The sequence below is a fragment of the Magnolia sinica genome, chromosome 4 (assembly GCF_029962835.1).
Source record: "Magnolia sinica isolate HGM2019 chromosome 4, MsV1, whole genome shotgun sequence".
NCBI classification, from domain to species: Eukaryota; Viridiplantae; Streptophyta; class Magnoliopsida; order Magnoliales; family Magnoliaceae; genus Magnolia; species Magnolia sinica.
Genome location: NC_080576.1, coordinates 32,070,980 through 32,098,728, shown reverse-complemented (window position 1 = coordinate 32,098,728; position 27,749 = coordinate 32,070,980). Strand labels below are relative to the sequence as shown.

General features: G+C 39.4%; 1 protein-coding gene and 1 non-coding gene across 2 annotated transcripts; both read right to left on the bottom strand.

Annotated features, from left to right (window-relative positions):
- Positions 1-73: 73 nt before the first annotated feature.
- LOC131242972 (pentatricopeptide repeat-containing protein At1g50270) lies at positions 74-2,083 on the bottom strand. Its single transcript, XM_058241989.1, has one exon. It carries the CDS (start codon positions 2,045-2,047, stop codon positions 236-238), a length of 1,812 nt encoding a protein of 603 aa, XP_058097972.1. The 5' UTR covers positions 2,048-2,083; the 3' UTR covers positions 74-235.
- Positions 2,084-9,447: 7,364 nt separating this feature from the next.
- LOC131244829 (small nucleolar RNA R71) lies at positions 9,448-9,554 on the bottom strand. The gene has a single exon (XR_009170602.1). It is a non-coding gene; the product is annotated as a small nucleolar RNA R71 (small nucleolar RNA).
- Positions 9,555-27,749: the final 18,195 nt, after the last annotated feature.

Here is a 27,749-nt window from a genome sequence, read left to right as displayed (position 1 = left end):
ATATGCACAAAACAGTGCTTCACTGACTCTAGGAAAGATGTAGCATAGGTAAAACCGAAGAAATATGTAAGAAGAGATAAATGAGGATTGTAGAACTTCTATTCAAAATGGGAGTGTAATTGTTTTACAGCATGGAAACATAGCAATTTGAATATCTTAACTTCCCCATGTAAGGATCCCTACCAATTTTGGCAGTGATATTGTGCTTTGGATACTAGAAATATAGTTTCTTTGCTTACCCCGAGTCCATGTCAAATAGCAATGGTGCAGCATCTGGCGCATATCCGGCCGCTTTCAATTGTATAGTGATTCCATCTAACATCAGATAGATATCATTGGATTTGGAATGAGATTTGTCCAAGGCAATGAATTCATGAATTGCACCATCGATCTCTATCCAACTACATCCTGGTGTTTTTTCCACCCCTTTCCCTTTCATCAGCTTCCTTATGTGGGCCGCTTCTTCCCACTTCTGAGAGATCGAGTACATGTTAGCTAGAAGGGCATATCTACCACTATGATGTGGTTGCAACTTGATCAAATGCTTTCCAACACGGTCCCCTAGCTTGAAATCCTTGTGGATCATGCAAGCACCAAAGAGAGCTCCCCAGACACCAGCACTAGGTTCCATTGGCATGTTTTCAATCAAATCCCATGCTTCTTCCAAATGACCTGCGCGACCCAAGAGATCAACCATACAACCATAGTGCTCTACACTAGGTTTAATACCATAAACTTGACTCATGTAGTCAAAGTGCATTCGCCCATGATCAACCAAGCCACCATGAGAACATGCACTAAGAACACCTATGAAAGTGACTGCATTGGGATGGACACCATCCCTTAACATTCTAGAGAAGAGATCTAAGGACCTTAGGGCATGCCCATGCATGGCCAGTCCATTAATCATTGCAGTCCAAGGATACACATCCTTTCGATGCAAACTCTGAAAGACCATGAATGCCTCATCTATACACCCGCATTTTGAATACATGTCTATCAATGCTGTCCCTAGCATCAAATTCATTTCCAACTTGTTCTTATCCATGTACATATGGACCCACCTCCCTTGATCTATGGCCCCGAGTTGTGCGCATGCAGTGAGAACACTAGTAAATGTGGGTTGATTTGGCACGACCTCTTCTAGAAGCATGTCTTGGAAGACTACTAATGCATCTTTGAACCTACTAGATTGAACATAACCGGCTATTAACACACTCCAAGAAATGGCATTTTTTAGAGGCATTTCATCGAAAACTTTTCGGGCATCATCACAATAGCCACATTTAGCATACATATCCACAAGAGCACCACCCACAAAAACATCCCAAATCACCCTCCCACACAATACATAAAAACCATGAATCCATCTCCCAAGCCAAACATCCCCCACCATTCCAACCCCACACAGAACACTGACAATAGTCACTTCATCAATCTCAACACCCAACATTCTCATCTCCATAAAAAGATTCAAGCCCTCCTCTGCTCGATTATTCCTAACACACCCATCAATCATTGCTGTCCAAGCAACCGTATCTCTCTCGCCAATTCCACCAAACACTTGCCATGCAGAAACCAAGTCCCCACCATTCGCATAAGCCGAAACCAGAGAATTCCTCACAAATGTATTGAAATCCAACCCAGATTTCACAATCTGACCATGGATCTGATTTAGGTTCTCTTCCTTCGTCTTGTAAAGGGCCTTGAGAAGAAAAGGGTAGCTATGACTGTCGGGAATTACGCCATTCCGGCGCATTCTAGCAAAGTAGACAATGGATTTCTCAGGCTGAGGACTGATAGAAAAACCCCTTATCATGGTATTCCAAATAAAGGTATCGGGTGCATCGATTCGATCGAAGATGAGCGAAGCGTAATCGAGATAGCGGGGCCGCACAAACATGCAGAAATGGAGGATCTTGGTCATGAAGAAGGTGTCTTGGGAAAGGCCTGTGATGATGAAAAGGCAGTGGATCTGCTTGAGGTGGGCCATGGTCTTGCATTTTTGTAGCAATGATAGGTATTGATTGGGTGAGGCTGCAAGCATTCAGTTAGTTAAGTTAGTTGTAAGAGGCTTGAAGGTGTTGGAAAAAACTTCTCAGGGAGGCAGCGTTTCGGTATCCCTGCGGACTACTCCAAATTGTGCCTCGATTACCAATGGTGCAGTTGTATTTTGTGATCTGATGATCTGGAGCGTCCATCCTGTGGGAATCGTCGTCAATGGGCCAGAATTTACATGTTGTACCATCATATGATCTTATCAATGTTAACGGTTGTTTGTAAATGGACGGTCAAATAATGGTTATCATACAACATTAGGGAGTGTCAGCTCGGTCACTTGATCCCAACCCAAGTGGGCCCAAACCTATAGAAGTCCAGGCCCATTGACAACCCCATAGAACAGGAACGCCCATTTGGTTGGAAGGTTATGATCATTCGAAGCCTTCTCGAATCCAGGCCCATCCACGACTGGGTATAGATCACCACATGGATACTCTGGAACATCGGATGGTTGGGCTACGTGTAGACGGGGTGGATGGACAGGACTTTATTTAAGTTCCTCAATAGCCGTATAGTGGGTACCTGTCCTACTCTCCCACAAATGTCAAGCGTGTGAGAGATTCAGGCCACTCATCAAGTGGGCCCCATGGTGTCTGCCTCATAGATCGTACATGTACATCACGCCCCATCTGTGCGCATTGTCGCAAGCTATGTCTTCATCGAGGAGGCCCGTAATCATTGTTGCTATTCAATTTGAGGCCACATGTGGTGTGCATATGAGCTTTATTGCACATGCATATGCACTTAGCAAAGTTGGGCTCTTACTCTTGCCTCGCTGTAAAGCTGTACACGAGTGAGTTCGAGTTGGCTCGCTCGACCCCTCCATTACCTAATCCCGAGATAACATCTTCCAGCCCACCCCTCTAGCTCAACTCGGCTCACTGGTTCAAGTCGAGTTGAGCTGGGATCAAATCGGGTCGAGCAAGCTATTCAAGTCGAATCGAGTTAATATTATTTTACAAATTATAATAAAATAATTAAAATTATAAAAAAATTATAATAAAATAATTAAAATGATAAAAAATCAAGATTGTTATAACTAAGACAAGTTCAATGGAAGTGCATGACAAACTAATACAAGCTATCAAATAACAATATGAGAATATTACTAAAAAATCATAAACTCACTTAAAATTCATTGACATCTTATTAATATAGTCCATATGATGAACGCCCTCTCGGTCGGCGGGTAAAAGAGTTATCACCTTTATCTGAACCCGATCAATCAGCATCGCTTTCATCATCCTAAACACTTGATGCGTTTTAAGTTTCATCGACGACATGAAATATGTTTGCAGATCCAGATGTGTTATCTTTTCCTAGGTAATTGTTTACTTCTTCTGAATCAGAATGTGGTGAAACTTCGGCATCATGTTCCTGTATAGATTTAGCTAATTTTTTCAATCATTTTTTATGAGTCGACTTATAAGGAGTTCCTAACATCTTATAGAATGAGGAGAGTCTGAAGAAAAACTTTGATATTTTGTAGCTCTTCTTTGTTTCTATGCTCGACCCTGCCTCAACATCATGTTGTCTTGGAGGACATAAATATCTAGATGTCTCTACCTCTTTCCTATATATCTTCAAAGCAAGTTTCAGTTGTTATTCTTCCAAAGCTTTTAATATAGCATTTTTCTCTTCTTATTTCTTACTAATTTATTACACTGTCTCTATTTTTGAATCTTCATATATTATAATAGGCTTGCTATGATAATTTTTGTGGCTAGTCGAATTTGGTGTGGAGGGGGTGGGAGTTTTCTTAATTGAGTGTAAGAGCCTGGAATAGAATTCGTACTTCCCACGAGGCATTAGGGCAGGGTTTTGCGTCTTCTCCCTGACCAGATAAGTATATTCTTAGCCGATTTATTTCGTTGATGAATTTGTCTCCACAAACTGTAATACCCTGGTTCTCATAACCTGAGGATGATTGCTTATCATTGAGAACCCAAGTATTACATTATGAAGTGAACTACCATTAATAGCAAATCTCATAAAATAAAGTAAGACAACTACTATATAAGTCATAAATGTCAAGAACATTAACAAAGAAGTTTAATACATGTAAAAGTCAACAACAAGAAATCCCATAGCAGGGGATTTTAATTACAATCCGTGGAATTAAAAGCGTAAGGTTCTAATAGTGAAAGCATGTAAATCATAGACTACTAGTTAATTTCAAACAGCTCAACCAAACCGACACGATATCCTTCCTCGCTAGACTCCTCATCAGTCATATATGGGATCCCAAACTAGGGGGTCTTCCTCCGTCAATAAACCCGCATCTATTTGGTGCAACTGCATGATAGGATGAGTAATAACTCAGTAAGAATTTCCCTCAAAGATTTCATCCATATCAGAGTATTCCAAGATAGTTTAAACCAACTTAGTAATTTATAATGAGAGTAATATTATATGAACTTATCCATAAATGTATGGATGTATGTGTAAAGTCACAAATCTGTGGATGCATATCCAGCTGCCAAAAGAAGGGGTCACCAGCGGTAGACTACCTGGAAAAGATTACGTAGTGAGAGCACCCAAGGTAATTTAGCCTCCTAAAAAAGTATTCAGGATACACCCGAGGAAGTCCTAGAAACTTGAAAAATTCTCATGTAAAGAGAGCGGCCCATAATGGCATGAATGCACTCAACCTGAGGGTTATACTAGAATGATAGAATTCTTAGTAGACCTAACAGGAGATGGCTCACATCAAGCACCCGGTAAAGCTCATATGTTATGCATGAATGTTATGTATCATGATGTCCATGTACTTGTGTATCTGTTCCATGTAATAATTTCAATTCTCCATCTAAGACAAGAATATTGTAACATGATCTTTCTCACAAGATGTAATAAGAGAATATATATGTTTCCGAGACTTGTATCATGAGTATTAGAAGTAAATGCAAATACACAATATTTATTAAATAAAGCAAAATAAGTAGCAATGAGATCAAGTTCACCAGACTTTGCATATTATAATTATATTCTACAGATTTCATTGCTTACTAAATTTAACTAACATGGAATTCAATGAATGCAGAAGGCAAAGAGGGTGACTCCTCACCTCTCAAGAGTCGAAATTAGTGTCCTATGTTGTTGAAATCGTTTGCACATATTCAAGAATCCAATCCCTCCAAACTTTAAACCATTTGTACAACTAAGTCGCACATCATTCCTTATCCGAGTCATGATGTGACTTGACTTTGAATCAAAACGAGTCGAATTCTCCAACCCAGCTTTAACTCACTTTAACTTGGATTCAACTCGAGCTCAGCTAGCTTCCATTGTGGCTCAATTCCTGGCTCTTTCTGCAACAATGTTGGACCCACGCCTGGCCCAACTCATCTTCGACATAATGGGTCAACTATGACTCGAAGAAATCTATTTCAGCAGACCTGCCAGCTGGATGGTGCCTTGGTACTCGACCTTTTCTCGCTTTGAATTCAACAAGGCCTGGACTCAGATCACGACTCTCCGAGTATCAACCGAGTCAACTCGGCAGCAGCAACTCAACTCCATCCTTCCTTTCCTTCTCTTCTTCTTCTTCTCATCTTTCTCCTCTTTTCTCTTTTTCTTCTTCTTCCTCCAAAGTCCAGCAATGCCTGGGCCCTGACTGAGCTTGACTGGACACACTGGGCCAACAAACTTAGTCCAACTCGTGACTTAACTTGACGTAGCTTAACTCAATCGACTCAGCATAAACGAGGTTGAACTCTATCGCAGCATCACCTATTGAATCTTCAGGCTTGTAATGGTGGTAACCAATAAAAAGGTCCGAAGATAAATCTGAGTTCAAGCCAGACTCAATTGAGTTGACTCAGGCAAAACCTGGTTGCCTAGAACGATCTCCACTCGAAATTGGTTCCACATTCATCCGATTACCACCTTGGTGCTACAAAACATGATTTAACTCAACACTAGTTGGGTTGAGTTAGAAATAACATACCAGACCAGAAGCTGCTCCAAGACCAGCAATGGATGCCAGACTCGACCTAACTCAATACCGGTCGAGCTGAGTCAACACGGCAACCACATTGCACGATTCTCTCCCTCATAATTTCCTTCTTCTTCTCTATCATTTCTTCTACTCTTTCTCTCTTTCTTTTCTTCTCTTGCAGTGTCCAACAACTTGGCCCGACACGAGACTCAGTCCGAGTTGGGCTGGTGCGACAAAGAGTAACGACCCATTTTAATCGTGTTTGTGATGCACGCTGTATTTAAGGACCTGGACTGAAAAAGGGTATTAAAAGCATGGATTTAACACTCAGATATTACCAAGGCAAGGGACAGACCCCATGGGCCCAAGATCGAAGAATTTACATGCTAGAGATCTAAGAAAATCAGGCCACTCACGTTAAACGGGTCCGAAAATCATTCAGAATGCAAGATCACAGGGTTTCCACCATCCGTTCGGCTCAAAAATTTATATATGGCCTAAAGACCATAAATTAACCGTACACGTAAAATTTCAGCCATTGGATCCTTGTGTAAGTGGCCTAACAGACAGATCAGCCCATAAATCATCAATTTGAGGCTCACTTGATATCTGGATAGGTTTTGATTTTGGTCTCAACCCCTTTATCTTGAGTGGCGTGTGCACAGAGCACACGTGCACACGCCGCGCACCGTAATACTCAAGGTTGGTCAGTGCAGGGCTGACTGACGTTTTCTTCCAAAACAACAACGTCCGCCAGCTGGCGGATGCTGTCCGACCGTTTATTACTTGTGGGCCCCGCTTATCATCCTGTTTCATGATCCGGACCGTCCATTCGTTCAAGAGATGGGACTTGACCCTCTTTTAGGTGGCATTTTTGTCTCTTACGCACGTAGACACGTGGATCGTTAGAAAACACGGGATGGTTGGTGAGTTGGTTTGATATATTGGACCGCACAAAAATCTGATAAAAACCACTTCTTCCAAAGGGGTTTTTGCCAGGAATCTAATGAACGGATCGGATTTCTTAGAAAACATCAATATGGGGTCCACCAAACATGTCAGCGCTTGTACGTGCGTAAGCCTACGCACGTCCGTGGAAAACTGAATTTTCTGGCCGTTTGTGTCTCACTATCTTTGATCATATTGATGATCCAAACCGTCCATCGTGTAACTCATCTAAAAACCCCCCAAGGGACATTATTTCTTTGAAAAAAATGAGAGGAAAGTGGAAGTGTTTCCATGCATTTCTTGGTTGCAAAAATAGGTTATGCAGACGGTTTTCTTGGTTGATGCACGCAGCTGGCAGTGAAAGCTCCCTTCCAGTCGACCTAAACCTCTATAAAAGGAGGAGAAAGAGAGAGAAAGGCATCTCTTGGACGTGGAGAAAGAGCAAGAACGAGAGAGAGAGGGACAAGGGTGGAGACGGCTTCCAAGTTTCATTCTTCTTCTTTATTTTCTTTCTTCCCTTGTTGTTTTTCTTTAAGAGATCTAGTTGACTCATTTTTATGAGCGGCTAAACCTCTTAGCCAGGGCTATGAGGTGAAGCTTTTAGTGAGATGGGAGACTTTTCTTTATGCCATTGATTTAAATTTAATTTATGAACTCTATCTAATTCTAGTTTGTTTATATGGAATGCCTTTAGTTTTTAATAGTTTGTTGTGACTTAAATTATAATGTATTTGCAATATCTTCTGGTATTTTCCATGCATGTATGAAGGTTATAATCATAGGAACCCTGTTGTTCACCATCGTCTTAAGGGCATGGATGGATGATGGAATCCTTCCCTATATTCATAACTCTCTCAGATTGGATATAGATTGGTTAAATTCTGTTGTTTACTTTGTCTCATAGGCATGGTCTTGTGATGGAATCAAATCTAATTCTCATACCTCTCATCTCTTGAAAATTGGATCAAAGGAAGTTCATAGTTGATTTTTAATATTATATCTTCCATCTGGATAAAGATATGACTCTGAGTCCAAATGTATTCTTAAATAAAGCATAGATCTCCCTGATCTCTATAAGTGGATCCTCTGAAAACCCTAGTTTCCCACCTTTGAATTTTACAAGTTTTAGTTTAACCATTCACCATTATTCTCTCATATTTACCTGATTTAAATTACATCTTCGCCTAGTTCTAGTTCAAGTTACTTTTAGATTACGTACAAGGTTTAGTCCCTGTGGATTCGACCTCGGTCTTACCGAGATTATTACTACATCACAACCCTATATATGGGGTGTGAACAAGTTTTTGGCGTCGTTGCCGAGGACTGACGATTGCGTTCTTCTGAGATTAACTAGTTTTAGAATTAGGTTAAAATTAGGGTTTTTCTAGATTTAGGTTTTTCTATTTGATTTCTAGAAACTAACCTAATTTTTCTGTTTTGTAGGACCTTGATACAGGCTTTCTAAATTGGTAATTTCTTTCTAATTTTTCTTCCTTTCTAATTTTAGGATTTAGTCTTATATTTTTAGAAACTTTCTATTCTAAGATTTCTTTTATTACTTTTAGAAACTAACTTCCTAATTCTAGGTTATACTTTCCTGATTAACTTTTAGAAACTAGGTTAATTACTTCCCTTTTTAGAAACTCTTTCTAATTCTAGAAACTAACTCATCTTTTCTTTATTTTATTTTTAGAAACTTTCTATTTTTTGATATCTTTAGAATTCTTCCTTTTTGAGAAAATAGTTTACTTTTTATTCTTAAACTATCTATTTTTAGAAACGGACTTGTTTTGTTTTATTTTGTAGGATCCAACTTAGGAACTTCGAATTTGGTAATTTCTTTCCAACTCTTTTCTCTTTATTTTTAGATTTCTATTTCCTTTCTTCTTTTTAGGTTATGTTTAGAATCTGAATTGAAGGCTGCGAGTGTTTCATGCCCAAGTGGGTTCGTGACAACACTCAACGTCTCTTAACTGAAGGAGGATTGGTTGAGGGGTTGACTATCCATCACAGGACTAGACACCGCTTGAGATCCCCTGAGTTAATTGAAGTAGTGGTTGCAAACTAACCTCATCTACCCCAACCTAGGGTGGAGGACATCCAGGATGAGAATGAGGTGCATCAAGCACCCCCGTCTCGTACTTTACGAGATTATTTACAACCGGCGGGGGTGAGTATGCCCTGATGCATGATTTTTCATGAGAATTACAGGACACATGAATATCAAGCCAGGGGTGATCCAGCTCCTTCTTAAATTTCATGGGCTTGAGTCAGAAAATCCATATTTACATCTGAAAGAGTTTGATGAGATCATAGCTACTTTATACTTTCCTAATGTGTCTGATGCATCTGATACAGTCAGGTTAAAACTCCTTCCCTTTTCTTTGAAAGAGAAAGTTAAGACGTGGTTATATTTACTACGCCCTCAATTTATTGGCAGATGGAATGACATGATAAGGGAGTTCATCAAGAAAATTTTCCCATACTATAAGACGAACACCCTTAGAAAGTCGAACTTGAACTTTGCCCAAAGGGAAGATGAAACATTCTTCCAATGTTGGGAGCGGTTCAAGGATCTTGTCAGTTCATGCCCACAACATGGTTTTGAAACGTGGCGCATTATGAACTTTTTGTATGTTGGACTGATATCTCCCATGCACCAATTAGTCGAGACGATGTGTAATAGGGAGTTTATAAATAAAAGCGTCAATGAGGTGTGGGACTACTTTGATAACCTCGCTGAGAACACACAATCATGGGATATCTCCCCTAGACCAAGTACTACGTCTACGCTGACTCATTCTAAGGAAAGAGGTGAAATGTATCTCCTGAAAGAGGATAATGATATCAATGCTAAAATGACTTATCTCATTAGAAAACTCCAGGCCATGGAATTAAAGAAGGATACGACTAGGGAAATTATTTGTGGTATTTGTAGTTGCAACATTCATACTACTGAAAATCGCCCAACTATATCTGCCTTTTTAGAGGTATTGAATGAGCAATCTAATGCCATAAGCAACTACCAAAGACCTTTTAGTGGGCCCACCTCTAATACATACAATCCTAGTTGGAGAAATCATCCACACTTTAGTTGGAGGAATGAACAAACTGCTACACTTCAAGGTTTCCTAAATCAAATTCCAATTCAAGAGAAACCTCAAGAGGATAAGGTTCTAAACACTTTTTAAAGCAAGAGCTTTTCAATCAGGGTATGCTACAAGCCTTTCAAGACCTTACATAAGCGATACAAGGACTTAAGGCTGAAAATATGATTGGGAATAAGGGAAGCTTCCCAACTCAACCTCTTCCTAATCCTAAATTAGGATATAAAGTTAGAGACCTAAGCTCTTCAAATCAGATGGAGCAAGCTAAATCCATCACCACTCTTGGGAGTGGGAAGATAGAGACAAAACCATTCTGGTTAGGACTGAAAAGCCAAAGGACTCGGAAGTGGACAAAGAAGATGGATCTAGCCATGCCCCACTAGATTTAGAACCGGAACCTTAAGGGAAGCTAGTTGCTCCATTTCCCCAACGGTTGGTTGCACCAAAACCTGTCTCAAACTCTCAGGATATTTTAGAGGTGTTGAAACAAGTGAAGGTCAACATTATTCTACTTGATGCCGTAAAACAAATACCTTCATATGCCAAATTCCTGAAAGATTTGTGTACGACCAAAAGATGGCAGAATATTCAAAAGAAAATCTTCTTGACTGAGAAAGTGAGTGCCATCCTAAAGAAAGATGTGCCGCAGAAATTCAAGGATCCTAGTAGCCCAACTATATCATTTGTAATCGGGAACTATCGAATTGAGCACGCATTTCTTGATTTAGGAGCGAGCGTCAATCTGATTCCCTACTAGGTATAAAACAGTTAGGTTTGGGTGAATTAAAACCCACCCTAACCACATTACAATTTGTTGATCGCTCTGTTTGTGTAACAAGAGGGATAATTAAGGATGTGTTGGTCTAGGTTGACAGATTTTACTACCCTATAGATTTTATCATTCTGGATACCGAACCTATCAGTAACATGAACACTCAAATTCCCGTCATTCTTCATCACTCATTCCTTGCCACCTTAAATGCAATTATCAATTGCAGGAATGGTGGCATGAGTATGTCTTTTGGGAATATGACATTAGAAATGAATATCTTTTTCAACACAGGCAGATGATTAGAGGATGATGACGATTTTCACGACATTAACATGATTGACACTTTCACGGAAGATAGGACACCTTTGACCTTATCCTCTGACCCTCTAGAGACGTGTCTGGCCCACTTCCATGATTTTGATGATGACATGATTAAGGAGACATGTGTCATACTTGATGTTGTGCCGGTAGTTGAAGTTAACCGGTGAAGGCCACAATTTGAAGAGTTGCCCCAAATTGATAAAGTGCCTCTACCGTCTAACCTCAAGCCACCAAAGCTTGACCTAAAACCTTTACCCTCTGATTTGAAATATGTTTATTTAGGTTAAGATGAGACATATCCAGTGGTGATTTATGCCCGCCTGGAGAAAGAACAGGAGAGTATGCTCATATCTACTCTCATTGAGCATAGGGAGCCATTGGATGGACAATTACGGACCCTCAAGGGAATTGACCCCACAATTTGTACTCACTACATTTATCTTGAGGATAATGCGAAGACCTCTCGGCAATCATAATGTAGACTAAACCCAAATATGAAGGAGATAGTTAAAGTCGAGGTCCTTAAACTATTGGATGTGGGTATCATATACCCTAAATCCGATAGTCAATGGGTGAGTCCAACTCAGATAGTTCCTAAGAAGTCTGGAATCACCATCGTAGCCAATGCTAATAATGAACTCGTGCCAACTAGAGTTACTACTAGTTGGAGAATGTGCATTGACTACAGGAAGTTAAATACCATCACGAGGAAGGCCACTTTCCTTTGCCCTTCATCAATCAAATTTTAGAGATCTTTCATTTCTATTCTGTTTTCTTGGCGGGTATTTAGGCTATAATCGGATAGAGATTGCCCCTGAAGATCAGGAAAAGACTACGTTTACATGTCCCACAACACCTTTGCTTACCGAAGGATGCCATTCGGACTATGAATGCCCCTGCCACCTTTCAAAGATATATGATGAGTATCCTTTTTGATATGGTGGGACAATATTTAGAGGTCTTCATGGATGATTTCTCTGTCTTCGGTCCATCTTTCAGCGAGTGCTTAGAAAGTCTTAAATGTGTGCTGAAAAGATGTGAAGAAAAGAACTTGGTACTTAATTAGGAGAAGTGTCATTTCATGGTTCATAAGGGAATTGTCCTTGGACATATTATCTCGTCCAAAGGAATCGAGGTGGATTAGGCAAAAATTGATCTTATATCTAACCTACCTCCACCCAAGAACATATGGGACGTGCGATCCTTCTTAGGACACGCCGGGTTTTACAGAAGATTCATAAAGGACTTTAGTCTCATCTCTCATCTTCTATATAATCTACTTCAAAATGATGCACTATACGAGTGGACTGAGCCATGTCAGGAAGCTTTCACTAAGCTTAAAGGCATGCTGACCAGTGTACTTATCATATAACCACTGACTGGAGCATTCCTTTTGAACTTATATGCGACGCATCTGATTATGCTCTTGGGGCGGTTTTAGGCCAGAGAAAAGATAAAAAACCCTACGTTATTCATTATGTGAGTAAGACTCTAAATTCTACCCAAGTGAACTACTCGACTAAGGAAAAGGAACTCTTGGCCGTATTGTTCGCTTTGGATAAATTTAGGTCCTACTTGATCGGATCCAAGATCATTATTTACATAAATCATGCGGCGCTCAAGTATCTTTTGTCTAAGAATGATGCTAAGCTCCTCCTGATAAGATGGAACCTCCTACTCCAAGAATTTGATTTAAAAATTAAAGATAAAAAGGGAGTAGATAACGTATTAGCTGATCACCTTTCCCGCCTTAATTCCTCTGATTCCCTTGAGATGACACATATCAATGACATGTCCCTGATGAACAATTGTTCAAAGTCTCTCAGTCACCTTGGTTAGCTGATATTGTTAATTATCTTGCCACAGGTTTCATACCAACACATTGGACTACGTAAGATAAGAAGAAAATTTTCACCGAGGTGCACAACTTTTTCTGAGATGATCCATATTGGTTTAAATATTACCAGACCAAATCTTAAGGAGATGTGTGTCAGACGATAAGCATCAGAGTGTCATCTCCTTCTGTCACTCACAAGCCTGTGGTGGTCATTTTTCCGCTAAAAAGACCATGACCAAGATTTTGTAGTGTGGTTTTTACCGGCCCACTATGTTTAGGGACACTCATGAGTTTTGTAAAGCTTGTAAGAGTTGTTAGAAATTGGGAGCGTTGTCCATCGATATGAAGCCCTTGAATCTCATTCTTATTATAGAGGCATTTGATTGTGGGGCATCGATTTCATAGGACTATTCCCTCAATCTTTTAGAAATCTATATATTTTTCTCGCCATAGACTATGTCACTAAATGGGTTGAAGCGATTAGTGTCAAAATAATGACCATCACATGGTCATTAAATTCCTAAATGAGAACATCCTTTCCCGGTTCAGAACACCTCTGGCCATCATCAATGATGGAAGTTCACACTTCTATAATAGGCCATTTGAGAAGTTAATGAAGAAATATGACATCTCTCATAAGGTGAGCACTCCACACCACTCACAGACAAGCTGTTCACAACCCTAAGTGTAGGGTCGCGATGTAGAAATAATCTCGATAAGATCGAAGTCGAATCCATAGGGACTGAACCTTGTACGTATTCTAAAAGTAACAACAACTAGAATTCTAGAAGAAGATGTTATCTAAATCATGAGAATGTAAACGAATAATGATGAATTATTAAACTAAAACTTGTAAAATTCAAAGGTGGGAAACTAGGGTTTTCAAGGATCCACTTGTAAAGATCAGGGAGATTTATGCTTGATTCATAAACACAACTAGAATCAAAGTCCCATCTTCATCCAATGGAAACATATTTCATTAAAAACCAACTATGAACTTCCTTTGATGTAGTTTTCAATAGACGAGAGGTATGAGAACTAGAATTGATTTCATCACAAAACCATGCCCATGAGACAAAGCAAACAACAAAATTAAACTAATCCACATCCAATATAAGGGATGTATGAATGTTAGGAAGGATTCCGTCATCCAACCATGCCCAGGAGATGATGGTGAATAGCAGGGTTCCCAAATTTATAATCCCTATAATGTCAAGAACATGCTCAGAGCCATCGCAGTTCCATTGTAATTTAAGTCACAATAAACCATTAAAGACTAAAAACATTCCTTATAATCAAACTAGAATCAAAGAGAGTTCAATAAACATGAATCAAGGCCATAAAAAGTATCCCATTACGCTACAAGCTTCACCTCTTAGCCCTAGCTAAGAGGTTTAGCCAACCATAGGCATGATCAACTAAATGCTCTTAAAAATAACATAGGAAAACAATGAAAGAAAAGGAAGAAGAAAAACTCAATAGAGATGGCCTGCTCCACGACTCTCCTCTCTCGCTCTGCCTCATGTCCTCGCCTCCACGGCTGCCCTGAGATGCCCCTCCACGTTCTCTCTCTCTTTCCTTTTATAAGAGTGGAGAAAGTTGGTGGTTGGAGTCGGTTCCTGCGTAAGGCTGTTTACGCAGTCAAGAAAACAACCATTAAACCTCCCACTTTCCTCGCGTCTTTTCCAAATGACCAACGTCCCTTAGGACGTTTTTGGACGGCCTATACGATAGACAGTTCAAATTGGTCATCCGATCAGAAGTGGTGGGCCACAACTGATCGGAATGTCCGAAAATTTCGGACGTGCATTAATCTTCTAACTGACTTATGCTAACGTGTTCGGTGGGCCCCACAGTAATGTTTTCTGAGAAATCTAACCCGTTCATTAGATTTCTGGCGAAAAACCAGTTGGGAAGGGGTGGTTTTGGTTGAGTTTTGGTACCGTCCACTGATGTTTTTCTTTCGCCGTCCATCTTGCGTTTGAATGATGATCTGCTTATCTGTACATATATGGGACCAAGAATCCACCTTAGTGAGGATCATGCCCTCCCCTTTGGACATAATGGACGGTCCAGATCATCCGAACGGATGCGGGATAGGGCCCACTGAGATCGACCGGCGGTGGTAGCGTTGAACGCTGTCTCCTCGCGCGAGATGGGTCGAGTCAAGGCAGTCAAAGCTGCCTTGATGTTTTGGTGTGACGCGGGAGTGCACTCGCACAAAACAGGTGGGGTCCACTATGACGTATATTTAAGATTCGCTTTGTCCATTTGTTGTGCCACCCCATTTAATGTGTTGAGATCAAAATTGAAGTATATCTAGATATCAAGTGGGCCCCAAATCAGAGATTTGTGGCCTGATCTATCCGTTGGACCACTGTCACAAGGATCCAATGGCTAAAATTTGATGTGTATGGTTAATTTATGGTCTTCAAGCCATATATAAACTTTCGAGCCGAACAGATAGTGAGAACCCTGTGATCTTGCATTCTAGATGATTTCTAGGCTCGTTTAGCGTGAATAGCGTGATTTTCTCGGATTTGTGGCGTGTAAATTCTTCAATCTCGGTCCCCTGGGGTCCATCCCTTTCCTTAGTGACTTCAGAGCATTAAATTATACCTTTAGTACTTCTTTTCAGTTCAGGCTCCTAAATACACCTTGCATCACAAACATAATAAAAATAGGTCGTTAAACGATATCATGTTCGTAAAATCAAGTAATAACTGGGGTCTAATATGCAATATTTGACCCTCAACAAGATTTTCAATAGGGAAATCAAACATATCTTGAAAAAGATGGTTAACCACGACCATAAGGATTAGTCAATCCGATTGATCGATGCTTTATTGGCATACCTGTATCGCATTTAAGACCCCTATTGCAATGTCTCCATTTAGACTCGTATATGGGAAGGCTGCCACTTGCCCGTGGAGTTGGAACATAGGCGTATTGGGCGATCAAAAATCTGAATTTCAAGCTGGCCAACGCTGGCTACGCAAACTTCAGTTGAATGAACTCGAAGAAATCTGGAATGGTACATACGATAACTTGAGAATTTACAAGGATAAAATGAAAGCATTTCATAACCAACACATTCTGCGAAAATCATTCACTCCAGGTCAGAAAGTCCTTTTATATAATTCTCGATTACATCTCTTTTTGGGTAAGCTCCGATCTCATTGGATCCGCCCTTTCACCGTTATCAATGTTTAACCTCATGGGGCTGTCGAGATTCGAAATCCAGACAATGGGCATGACTTTAAAGTAAATGGACATCGATTAAAGCCATTTGTCGAGAAATTTGATTAAGAGGACATGCCCATGCCTCTGAATGATCCTGTATACCAGGATTGATCTCCAAGTCTGATGGAGGTATAGATAGGTTTATTGCTTTCATAGGACTAGAGTAGTTTGCTTTTTTGTCGCTTTAGGTCAATTGGCTTTATGCAGTCAGGTTACTTTGCTTTCCTGTTGTTTTGGGATAGTTTGCTTTGAAAAAAGCTGTACAACTCCTTCATCAGGTACTATCTTTTCATCACTTCTCCTTCAATTTTGTTGTCTCACGTGCATTGCATGCTTATGTCTTTTACATTGAGGACAATGTAGATTTTAGGCTGGGGATGGGAGATTAGATTACCTAATCAGTATTCTCTTAGTCTTGAGCAAGAATTGTAAAAATTGAAGAAAGAAATTTTTTTGAAAATTCTTGTGAATGCGAAGCGATTTGACGGCTATCTTGATTTTAGAAGTATAAGATACGTAATGTTGGTAATTTATAACTCTTGGATTCAGCTATCTTTAGATTTCACAGTTAAGTTTGAATTGTTAATCCATTATTAGAAGTTTTAAACATTAATTGAGTCATGATTCCACATGTCACACCTGGCTTACACGTTAAAGCTTCAATATTGAATTATTAACCTGGTAGTCACTAAACATGGAAAGAGCCAACTTGGGGAATTTGTGCATCATGTTCAAAGAAAAAATAGTACATAGCTAAAAAAAATGGTTGTCTTCAGAAAGGGTTGGGCGAATATCTCGCTAAAAAAACATTTGTCATCGAAAACGGCTATCTGTTAAAGATATTTAAAAACGTTGATACAGCGTAAAGTCATCGATGAAAAAATCAAAAGCTGGAAGAATAAAAAGGCTGAACTGTAAGGCAAGTTTCGGTTTAGGTTAGGGTATCCAAAATGCTCTTTTTGGTTATCAATGTTATCATGAAAATTAACGATTGGACCTTGATTGTGACAGGTCGAGATTACACTATACACCAATGGAACTCAATGTTTAGATTGTTCTAATCAATGGATTAATCCTTTGAACTTGACTATGAAGTTTACCGTGCACTTGAGTCAAGGACAAAGTAATGCCCAACATTCATGAATCTTAGATTTCGTATCTGGATCGTTTTTCAAAATATCACTTGGTTTTATAGAAATTGTCCCATAATTCTTAATTTATTTTTCACATACTTTGCTCAAGACTAGTAAAATCTTGGTTGGGAATTGTGTTGAGGGTCAAATATTGCATATTAGACCCTGTTATTGCTTGGTTCTACGTACATGATAATGTTTAACGTCCAATTTTAATCGTGTTTGTGTTACTAGGTGAATTTAGGAGCTCTGGACTAAAAAGGATGCTAAAGGCACTGATTTAACGCTTAAGAATCATGAAGGCAAGGGATGGACCTTAGGGGACCGAGATCGAAGAATTTACATACCAGAGATCCGAGAAAATCACGCCACTCACATTAAACGGCCTAAAAATTGTCCATAATGCAAGATCACAAGGTTCCTACCATCCGTTTGGCTCGAAACTTTATATATGGCCTGAGGACCATAAATTAATCGTACACATCAAAGTTTAGCAATTGGATCCTTGTAGAAGTATCCCAAAAGAAAGATCAGCCCCTAAAATTCTGATTTGGGGCCCTCATGGTATATGGATATGCTTCGATCTTCGTATCAACCCTTAAATTGGATGGAGGATAGGATGAACGGATTTCTAAGTCACATCACAATGAACCCCACCTGGGGGCATGCGTGTGCACAGCCGTTCCACACATGCAACACACCGATACATCCATGGTCGGTCAACGCCCGCTGACCGACAATTTCCTTAAAAACTCAAAGATGCAACAACGTCTTGACGTACGCCGTCCATTTTTAGGTGGTGGGGCCCATCCATCATCAAAATGGATCATCTGAACTGTCCATTCACTTAGGAGGGTGGCCAAAACCCTCTCCAAGCTTTCCATTTTGGCCCCTACACGCGATCACGTGATTTCCACCATCAAACACAAGTTGAACGGTGAGTTGGTTTGATACAGTGAACCGCACCAAAACTCGGCTAAAACCACTCTTTTCCGACTTAAATTGCATCAGGAATCTAATAAACGGTGTGGATTTATCTGAAAACATCGCTATGGAACCCACCTAACATGTCAGCGCGTGTACGTGTGTAAGCCTATGCACGTCTGTGGAAAATTGAATTCTTCGGCAGTTTGTGGCCCACTATCTTTGATCATCTTGATGATCCAAACCGTCCATCGTGTAGCTCATCCAAAAACGCCCCAAGGGACATTATTTCTTTGGAAAAAATGTGAGGAAAGTGAAATTTTTTCCATGTGTTTCTTAGCTACGAAAATAAGTTACGCAGACGGTTTTCTTGGCTGACGCATGCGGCTGCCCGCGAAAGCTCCCTTCCAGCCGACCTAAACCTCTATAAAAGGAGGAGAAAGAGAGAGAGAAAGGCATCTCTTGGACGTGGGATCAGATCTACGTGGGATCAGATCTGGACGTGTGAAGCATAAAGGGAGAGAGAGCGAGAGACGTGGTTGGCGTGGGGAGCGGGTGGAGATCCAAGTTTCCTTCTTCTTCTTATTTTCTTTCTTTCTTTTTTCTATGGATTTTTTTAGAGATATTAGCCTAATCATGTCTGGCTAAGCCTCTTAGCTAGGGCTAAGAGGTGAAGCTTGTAGTGAGATGGGAGATTTTTCTTTATACCTTTGATTTAAGTTTGATTCATGAACTGATTTGATTCTGGTTTGATTTTAAGGAATGCCTTTAGTTTTTAATGGTTTTTTGTGACTCAAATTACAATGGATCTGCGATATCTTCTGGTATTTTCCATGCATGTATGGAGGTTATGATTGTAGGAACCCTGTTGTTCACCATCGTCTCATGGGCATGGATGGATGATGGAATCCTTCCATATGTTCATAACTCTTTCAGATTCGAAGTGGATTGGTTAAATTCTGTTGTTTACTTTGTCTCCTAAGCATAGTCTTGTGATGGAATCAAGTCTAATTCTCATACTTTTCACCTCTTGAAAACTAGATCAAAAGAAGTTCATAGTTGATTTTTAATGTTATATCTTCCAACTGGATAAAGATGGGACTCTAAGTCCAGTTAAGTTCTTGAATCAAGCATAGATCTCCCTGATCTCTATAAGTGGATCCTCTGAAAACCCTAGTTTCCCACCTTTGAATTTTACAAGTTTTAGTTTAACCATTCACCATTATTCTCTCATATTCACTTGATTTAGATTTCATCTTTTTCTAGTTCTAGTTATGGTTACTGTTAGATTACGTATAAGGTTCAGTCCCTGTGGATTCCACCTCGGTCTTACAGAGATTATTACTACATCACAACCCTATACTTGGGATGTGAAAAAGTTTTTGGCGCCGTTGCTGGGGATTGGCGTTTACGTTTTCTGAGATTAATTAGTTTTAAAATGGGTTGCTCGAGCCTGATCTCTCTCTCTCTCTCTCTCTCTCTCTCTCTCTCTCTCTTTATTGTCTCCTTCGTTGCTCCTTCCTCTTCTTTCTCATCTTTCTATTCTCTGCTGGAACGACCAGGCGAATCCCTAGACTTAACCCGAACTTGCAGCAACTCAAACCGAGTAAGCTCAACCCAATGCGGTAGTCAAAACGGGGCAATAGCTCTCCTTTTTCTCTCTTTTTCTTGCTTTCCTCTTTTGGAAAATGTAGCCCTAAAAGGTAGTCTTTTAAAGGCTCTTTTAATTCCTTTCTGGAAGATTCGAACACTAACTAATCACAGGATTAGTTACACACTAGCGACTCTTAATCGTGGGATTTTGCGATAGTACTCAGATTGTGTTTGCATGGCTGAGATCTGATGCTACACCTAGATTTTTGTCATTTTGATCCACCATATGGACGTCCTTGATCAGAAATGGGGTCCACTTAAAGGAAATGGGCTTTTCAAATGGATGGGGAAGATGATGGCCATGATCATGGCTAATTTCGATCGAAGGAGTGATCCTATGATCTGAGGCTTATGAATGGTCCTGATTGGATCACTTGAAACTATGGGGTCCACATTTTGGAAGGATATCATGGAAATCTCTGTGGTGCGCGAGATTTTGAGCCTTGGGCGGTATCTCATGCAGCATCTCGTGTGGCTGCGAGATATCCTAACAAACTCTAAAAGGGCTCTAGGAAGCCCTAAATCCAATGTTCTGGATGTCCCCAGAAGGTTTCTAAAAGCGAAATGAGTAGCTGGAATCGTGCCAGCACATTAGCTCGTGGCAAGGCGAGATTTCTTTCACCTTTATACATGCCCTAAAGAAAATTGTTTCCTGGTTGCATGGAGGGTTGGGATTCGTGGTAATGGAGGGCTAGGATTTAGAGAAAATCCCGCATGCGGTTAGATAGCCTGGTAGCTGTAGAAGGTTTCTGTTTTCGGAAATGAGTCGTGCGCACAACTCAGCTTGCACTGGATCTCGTGTGCACACAAGTGCATAGCAATCGGTGTGAAGAGCTGGGTTTTGGTCAATTTTGAGAGCTTGTCAAGATGGACGGTTTAGATCATCTAATATGATCATGATGGTGGGCCGAAATTTGAATTGATGGACCCTGCCCATTCACTGGCAAAACACGCGCGAGAGAGAGAGAGAGAAAAATCTCTCTTTTTCGGGTGAGCTCGAGTCAAACCCAATTTGACCCGAACTTGAATTTGGTGAGTCATGAGTGTACACCCTCCTATGTACACCCGGTATAAAGGTGGGGTCCCCGGTGATTTTTAGTGATATCTACTTCGTCCATTCCACTCTACCACTCTTGATAAAACACTAGTCTGATTTTCCAGCATATTTAATGTTCGGGTGGGCCATACATTTGGATTTTGGCCTCCTAATTGTAGATTCTTATTGATCCAACGGCTAGATTGCATTTTAATCTAATCGTCAACGATTATCAAGGTTCATAGTCAAATTAGAGTAGATTTAATAATTATTTCTATGATTCGTTGATCATACATCTCAATTGAACGTATGAACGTGAGTTTAGCGGTCCATGAATCCTTTGAGGTTTTTAGATGTGTCTAATGAATGATTTCGATGCTTAGACCCCTCATCGAATGATGTGAGGTCTCAGTCTAATGATTGGTCTTGAATCTAACCATTTATCTTTAACTTCAACAGTCAGATCGGTCTTGAACCCAAACATCAGGTTTCTGAGGGGTTCCTAACTCAATGTTAAGGAATTTCAATGATTGTTTTCAAATCATGATAGTTTGATTATTGTCAACAGATGATCGATAGTTGTGTTAAGTATTATGGGCTCGATGGATGGTGGATCTGGTGATATGACGATCCACTTTGGATGTTAATGGGTGGATGACTTAATCCATGGGTGAAGACTAGGCTAGGATGAAGGCGAACGTATAAACAAATGGTAATGCCCGAGTACTGAAAAGGACGGGGTGTTACACAAATGGTATTTAATCTTCATTCTTCCAGATGTTGGGGAGTAGACTTGGGTACCGTAATCCCAAATGTTGGTAGATGGGTCATCAGACGACATTTCTACACTAGGACTTTCGTTAATAAAGAATAATATTTTCAGGAGAAGTCATGAAGCCAATATAATTTTCAAGAAATAAATTATAGTACGTTCAAAATTTTAGTGCTAATGTTAAGTACTCTACTCCAAAAATAATAGAAATTAAAGTTTTATATAAAACATAATAAGATCAAGATATGCAAAATATTTAAAACAATATTTAAACTTTAAACATATGAAGGTGCAGTGCCAGTCTCATCTAGACTCTCAGTCTCGTCCTCTTCATCAAATAAACTGTCGCCTTAAGCTGGACGTAACCAATCTTGTGTACAAGCGAGTGCTTCAATTGTTTTAGGTGCAAGAGAGCTTTTATACTTGTTCACCACCCTACTACTGGTAATTGATAAAATATATCGAGTCATCAACGATAGTGTATGGTATTTTCCTTCACGAGCTTTAGTCTTTCACCAATCTTAAACGTCAAAGTTTTGGCTGGAGACCTTCATGACTGACTCCTTGAGATATACATCTAATTCTGAATCGTTTGTTTACTGACTTGCTTCATCGTGTTTTAAGGTTGAGAAGTACTTATTAATAAAATTGTCATCACATATACACGAACTGGAGTCATGTTCATATATAAGTTGTGTGTCCTGACTTCTGGTAGAATTACCCACATAACAACAGCTAAAGCCATCAATAGGTGACATTCGCTACAGTACTTTTCAAATTTTACTTGCATGCTTAGCACAATATTCTTAATATTATTTGGATATGTTGTAACACTTTTCTGAAGAGCATCCTTAATCTTTCAAAGCTTTAAAAGAAACATATTTGCAGTTGGATATTTATTTCTAGAAAATAACTCCGTGCAGTCATAGTAAACTCGAAGAAAACTATGAAGATCTTCAGCTCTTCTCCAATCATCTTCACTAAGTAACCAAGCATATGTTTTATCACGAACTACAAAATCTGGGAACACAATTTTCAACTCAACTGCCACATCCAATATTTCATATATTGAATTCCAACAGGTGCACACATCTAACTTTAATGTTTTTTGAGTTCCAACATTTAAATGTTGGAGTATGTCATTCCAAATACTAAGTCTTGATGGTGATCTCCGTATATACTTCACGCTCTCTCTTATGTTCTCAATCGTGCCGTTAATTATTTTTATCCCATCTTGCACAATTAGATTTAGAATGTGAGCACAACATCTCACTTGAAAAAAATTTCCTCCAAAATAAAGATTCCATGTTGTCTTGAATTGGCTCCGCAAAAAAGAAATCAAAACATCATTTGTAGATGTATTATCAAGCACGATTGAAGATATCCTACTTTTGATGCCCCACTCCTGAAGACAATTGTGTATGCAGTCTGAAATAACCAAACCAGTATGAGAGGGAAAGAAGGTGATGAAAGTTTAAAATTATCTTACGTAGATTCCAATATGTATCCACATAGTGTGCAGTTAGCGACATGTACTCCTTCCTTTGGTTCAATGTCGTCCAAGTTTTAAGTAAAACTTATACATGTGACTGATGACAAAATGGCTTTCATTTTTGTCTTCTCATTCATATACATATTCATGCAGTCTCTTTCACTATGACCCGCGAGCACTTCTTAAATTTTGGATTCAAGTATCTGTTGTATTCACTAAAAACTCTACTCTCTATAAATCTAAATGGTTTCTCCTCAACAATAACTATTTTTACAAACCACTCTTTTAGTTCGTCTTTTTCAAATTTATGAATGATGAGAGCTTTCTTTAGATGAGGCAAATGAGAGCAATTGTTGGTCTGAACGTGGGATTTTTAGGCTCGTAGCACAATTAATAGTATGTGTACGATATTGTGAAGTTGATCCCCCAGAACATTTTGCGAATGTAGACTTTCGATACTTACATCTAACCTTCATAACACAGTTCAAACCTTCTTTTATCTCGACCTCTTCAAAATCGTCTTAAACTATTTTTCCCTTTATTCGACGTATCTGAATTTAAGTTTCTCTCATCTCTCGATATCAACAACTAGAGGGGATGTGGAAGATGCACCAGCACCAGGGGTACTAGGCACATCCTTACTAGCCATCTTTAAATATGAAAATAAGAAATCATGCGTAAGATATGTGAGGTTAGAAAGTGTGATTGTAATATATGATTTATAACTATGCATTTTCTAACGTTTTATAAATTTTAATTTCACTTTTTATCTTATTCAGTAATATATCATGTACTCTACTCACACAATTTACACGCAAGTCAAAATTTCGGTAGCATTTCCCTATAATTCTCCAAATATATGTAAAAATTCTCTACTATTTGAGTATCATCATCATTATCTGTTATTCAAATATGGGAGGTAATCAACCAGTTGAGAATCATATATTCGGAGAATAAATTAGGTTGATGTACCGAATCTTGAACTTTATGTAAGTTGTGTAAGTAACATTAAGGTACATGATATATTACTAAACTGTTCAACTTGGACAATTTAAGAATTTATATATATATATATCGAACCAATAATTGATTTGAATAAAATTTATCGTATATGAATTCTTAAACGAGTAGGTAGATTATTAAATTCATATGTTAAGTGTGTCAAGTGTTAAGTGAAGTCGCTTTAAAACAAATTGATTTCTGTTTACTTGAAGTATACAACTATAAATAATATATTTAATATATGATTTTTAGTTGAATACTTGAATCAAACATAAATCAAATTAAAGTAATCAAATACAAGTATACACAAGTTTAGAATTTGTCAAGTAATCTCAAATTCAATTATTTAAGTAATCAAGAATCATATCTAAGTAAATTACTTTAATAAAACACAAATCAATAACTTGAAGTAATAAAAAATCATATCTAATCTAAGTAAAATACTTTAATAAAACACAAATTACTTTAATACAAGTAAACTACTTTAATAAACACAAATCCGACGCAACCCAACCCAACCCTGACCCAACCCGATGTAACCCAACCCACACCCTGACCCAACTCGACGCAACCCAACCTCAACCCAACCTAACCCGACGCTAACCTAACCCAACCCAATGCAACCCAACTGGCCAACCTGATGCTGACCCAACTCAATGCAACCCAACCCACTGCCCACACCTTGACCTAACCTAATGCTTACCCACCCGACGCAACCCAACCCAACTCGATTGCATAAAAAAAATAGAAATATTTACCTTACACGGCTCAAAGGAGAGTAGAGAGTAAAAAGATTGAGAGAGAAAGAGAGATGGGGTCTGCCAGATTTCTGCTCGGAAGTCGGACCGCTTGGCTCGTCGGGTGGTGTGGCCTATCAAATTTTTGCTCAGAAGTCAAGCCGCTTGGCTCGAGTAGGGTAAAACGAAAAGACTAAAGAGGGAAAGGTGAAGGGTTTAGGGTTTTTACTTTTTAGTTTTAAACTTATATATATATTTCGAGCGTGTAGAGTTCGAGTCGGGTTCGAGCTCTGTTTCAAGTCGAGTCAATTCAAGCCTAACCAAGATCGAACTAGACTCGATTTTATTCGAGCTAAGGTTATTGGCGCTTGGCCTGACTCGAACCATATTACGAGTCGAGTCGGAACGAGCTCAACCAAGTTGATTCGAGCGAGTTTCTCAAGATAGCTTAACTCGTGTTCAGCTCTACCTCGATGGTAGAGTTACAAGAGTTTTAACACCAGGTCAAGGGTTCGAGTATCCATGAGTGGTGAAAGATTATGTACATGACACACATGTGATAGCATGGCACCATAGGTCTGAGATCTAATCCATCCATGCACCACTTTTTGATGCTTTAGCCGATCCACCTAATAGGTGGTCTATAGTTTGTGAAAAAAATGTATGGCTCTAAAAGCTTGGATGTTGGGCCCTAAGCCCCCATGATGATCGAATCAGATTTTCTTTTTCAGAAAACATATACAAGGATGAACTAACATGATGGATGGATGGATTAGATATTGTATGTATTTATCTTGCAAGTGGTGCAAAGGGGCCCAATTGAAAGTCCTAATAATAGCCAGGATCTCCGAAACATGTGGAGTAGGTGACAATTTATGTACCCTCATGTGTACACTTGGACTTGTTACAGGTGATTATCGCCCACATTAGTATCAACCTAAGGGCCCATTTGGATGCACTTGTGCAAAAAGGGGTTTCGAAACATGGTTTATTAACCAAGTTGACTCGGACAAAAATTGAATTTGGCATTTTACCTGCTATTTTGAAAAATGGCGACATGGGGTTTTGCAAAGTGCATCTAAAGAAACATCAACAGCGATTTGGCGCCTCAAAAACTCCAATGTGTGGTGCATCCAAATGGCTCGTAAGCTAATATAAAACTAACCACATGTAACAAGTGGGCTATACATCAATCAAAATAGACCTGACATGGTTAGCCCTGTGGGGGGTGACCGTGGAAGCACACATAGATGAATTAAGCAAAATATTCCAATCTCACAAACAAGCTCAATCACAAAGACTTCGAATTTGATGTGAAAAAATCCTTTGGGAAAAAAAACCATGACACGAAATGACATATATCACTATGAAAGCAAAAATTACAAGCGATAGAGAGATTACCTAATTTGAACAAGCCTCAAATCCCCCCTTACAAGCCCTTAAAAACCTTAGGAATGAATTAGAAAGCTCTTAGATACACCAATTCGATGGCACCTTCAATATGACTTCAATGGCATTGACACACTGTCAATGGCATCAAACCCCTTCGATGCCATTGAATTAAACACCAAAATGTTCAGCAATAGACTATGAATTTTTTGGATGGCATCGAGCATGCCTTCGATATCATTAAACAACCTTCGATGATATTGAGCAGGACACCCAAAGCATCCAACAACCAACCTGGGAAATTTTGATTTTGTACGATGGCATTGAGCAGGATTTCAATAGTATCGAAGTCTGCTCGATGACATCGAATCTATCACAAACCTATTAATTTACAGATTTAAGACATCAATCAACACACCTACTTGAACCATGTCCCACCAAACCTCAAACGAATTTCTTCACAAATTTAAATACGTAGAGCATCATCATACATACTAATTAGAGTAAATAATTGGGGTTATTCACGCTCCGTCCAACAGCAAACTTCTCTTATCTTCTTTTAGAAAAGAAAAAAGAAAAAATAAAGAAAAAAAGAAAAAAAAAGGACACATGCACAACAAAGTAGGAAGCGTCGAAGCCTCCCATGACTGAATTTTGTCCATGTCTTCCCATAACTGGGTGTGACCTAGCTGAAAAACAAGTCTAATCATAAACGGAATCTCTCCAGTATTGGACTTCTGATTTTTATTTTTTTATTTTTTTTTTTTGCCCTTTCTTGTTTAAGAGCTGTGGTCAAGCCCATGTCCGTCGTATGACACTTTGCTTGTGTCATCACCGAGTGGGAAGGTAATCCGGACCGTCCATTATGTGGGCAGTTATCTCCCTCTACAGTGGAAAGTGAAATCTCTGCATCTCTTCTCGTCAGGTTCTTCAGAATATAGGCATTATGTAAATTGTTCTTGTAACCCCTGGCGGTGGAGTTCAAATGAGTGGTACAACTCAATAATTAGTGGTCAACATTCAGTTAAGGAAATCCAAAGGCTAGGCTTGCCCGCTCGGAGCGAGCTGATACTGGGCCATCTGAACACCTTTTCCTAATCTAGAGAGCACGGGATCAGGGTCAGCCCTTATAAGATAGGGGAACGATCACGTACGTGTTCACGAGTGTATGGCAATTACCATAACTTTGAGTGGCGTGGGCCCACCGTGGTGTTTGAATGCCATCCGATCCTTCCATTAGATGTGCCCCCTCATTTTATGGAATTAATGCTTTCTGGGTCATGAATATTGTTAAGAAACATCCACAATAATTAATTAACCTTGTACAGTTTATTAGCCAGACCGATCGAGGGGTGATGATGCCCACCATGGACTCGCACCAT

Excerpts from the sequence above, each read along its gene's own strand:
- LOC131242972 (XM_058241989.1), bottom strand. The coding sequence starts at position 2,047 with ATGCTTGCAGCCTCACCCAATCAATACCTATCATTGCTACAAAAATGC.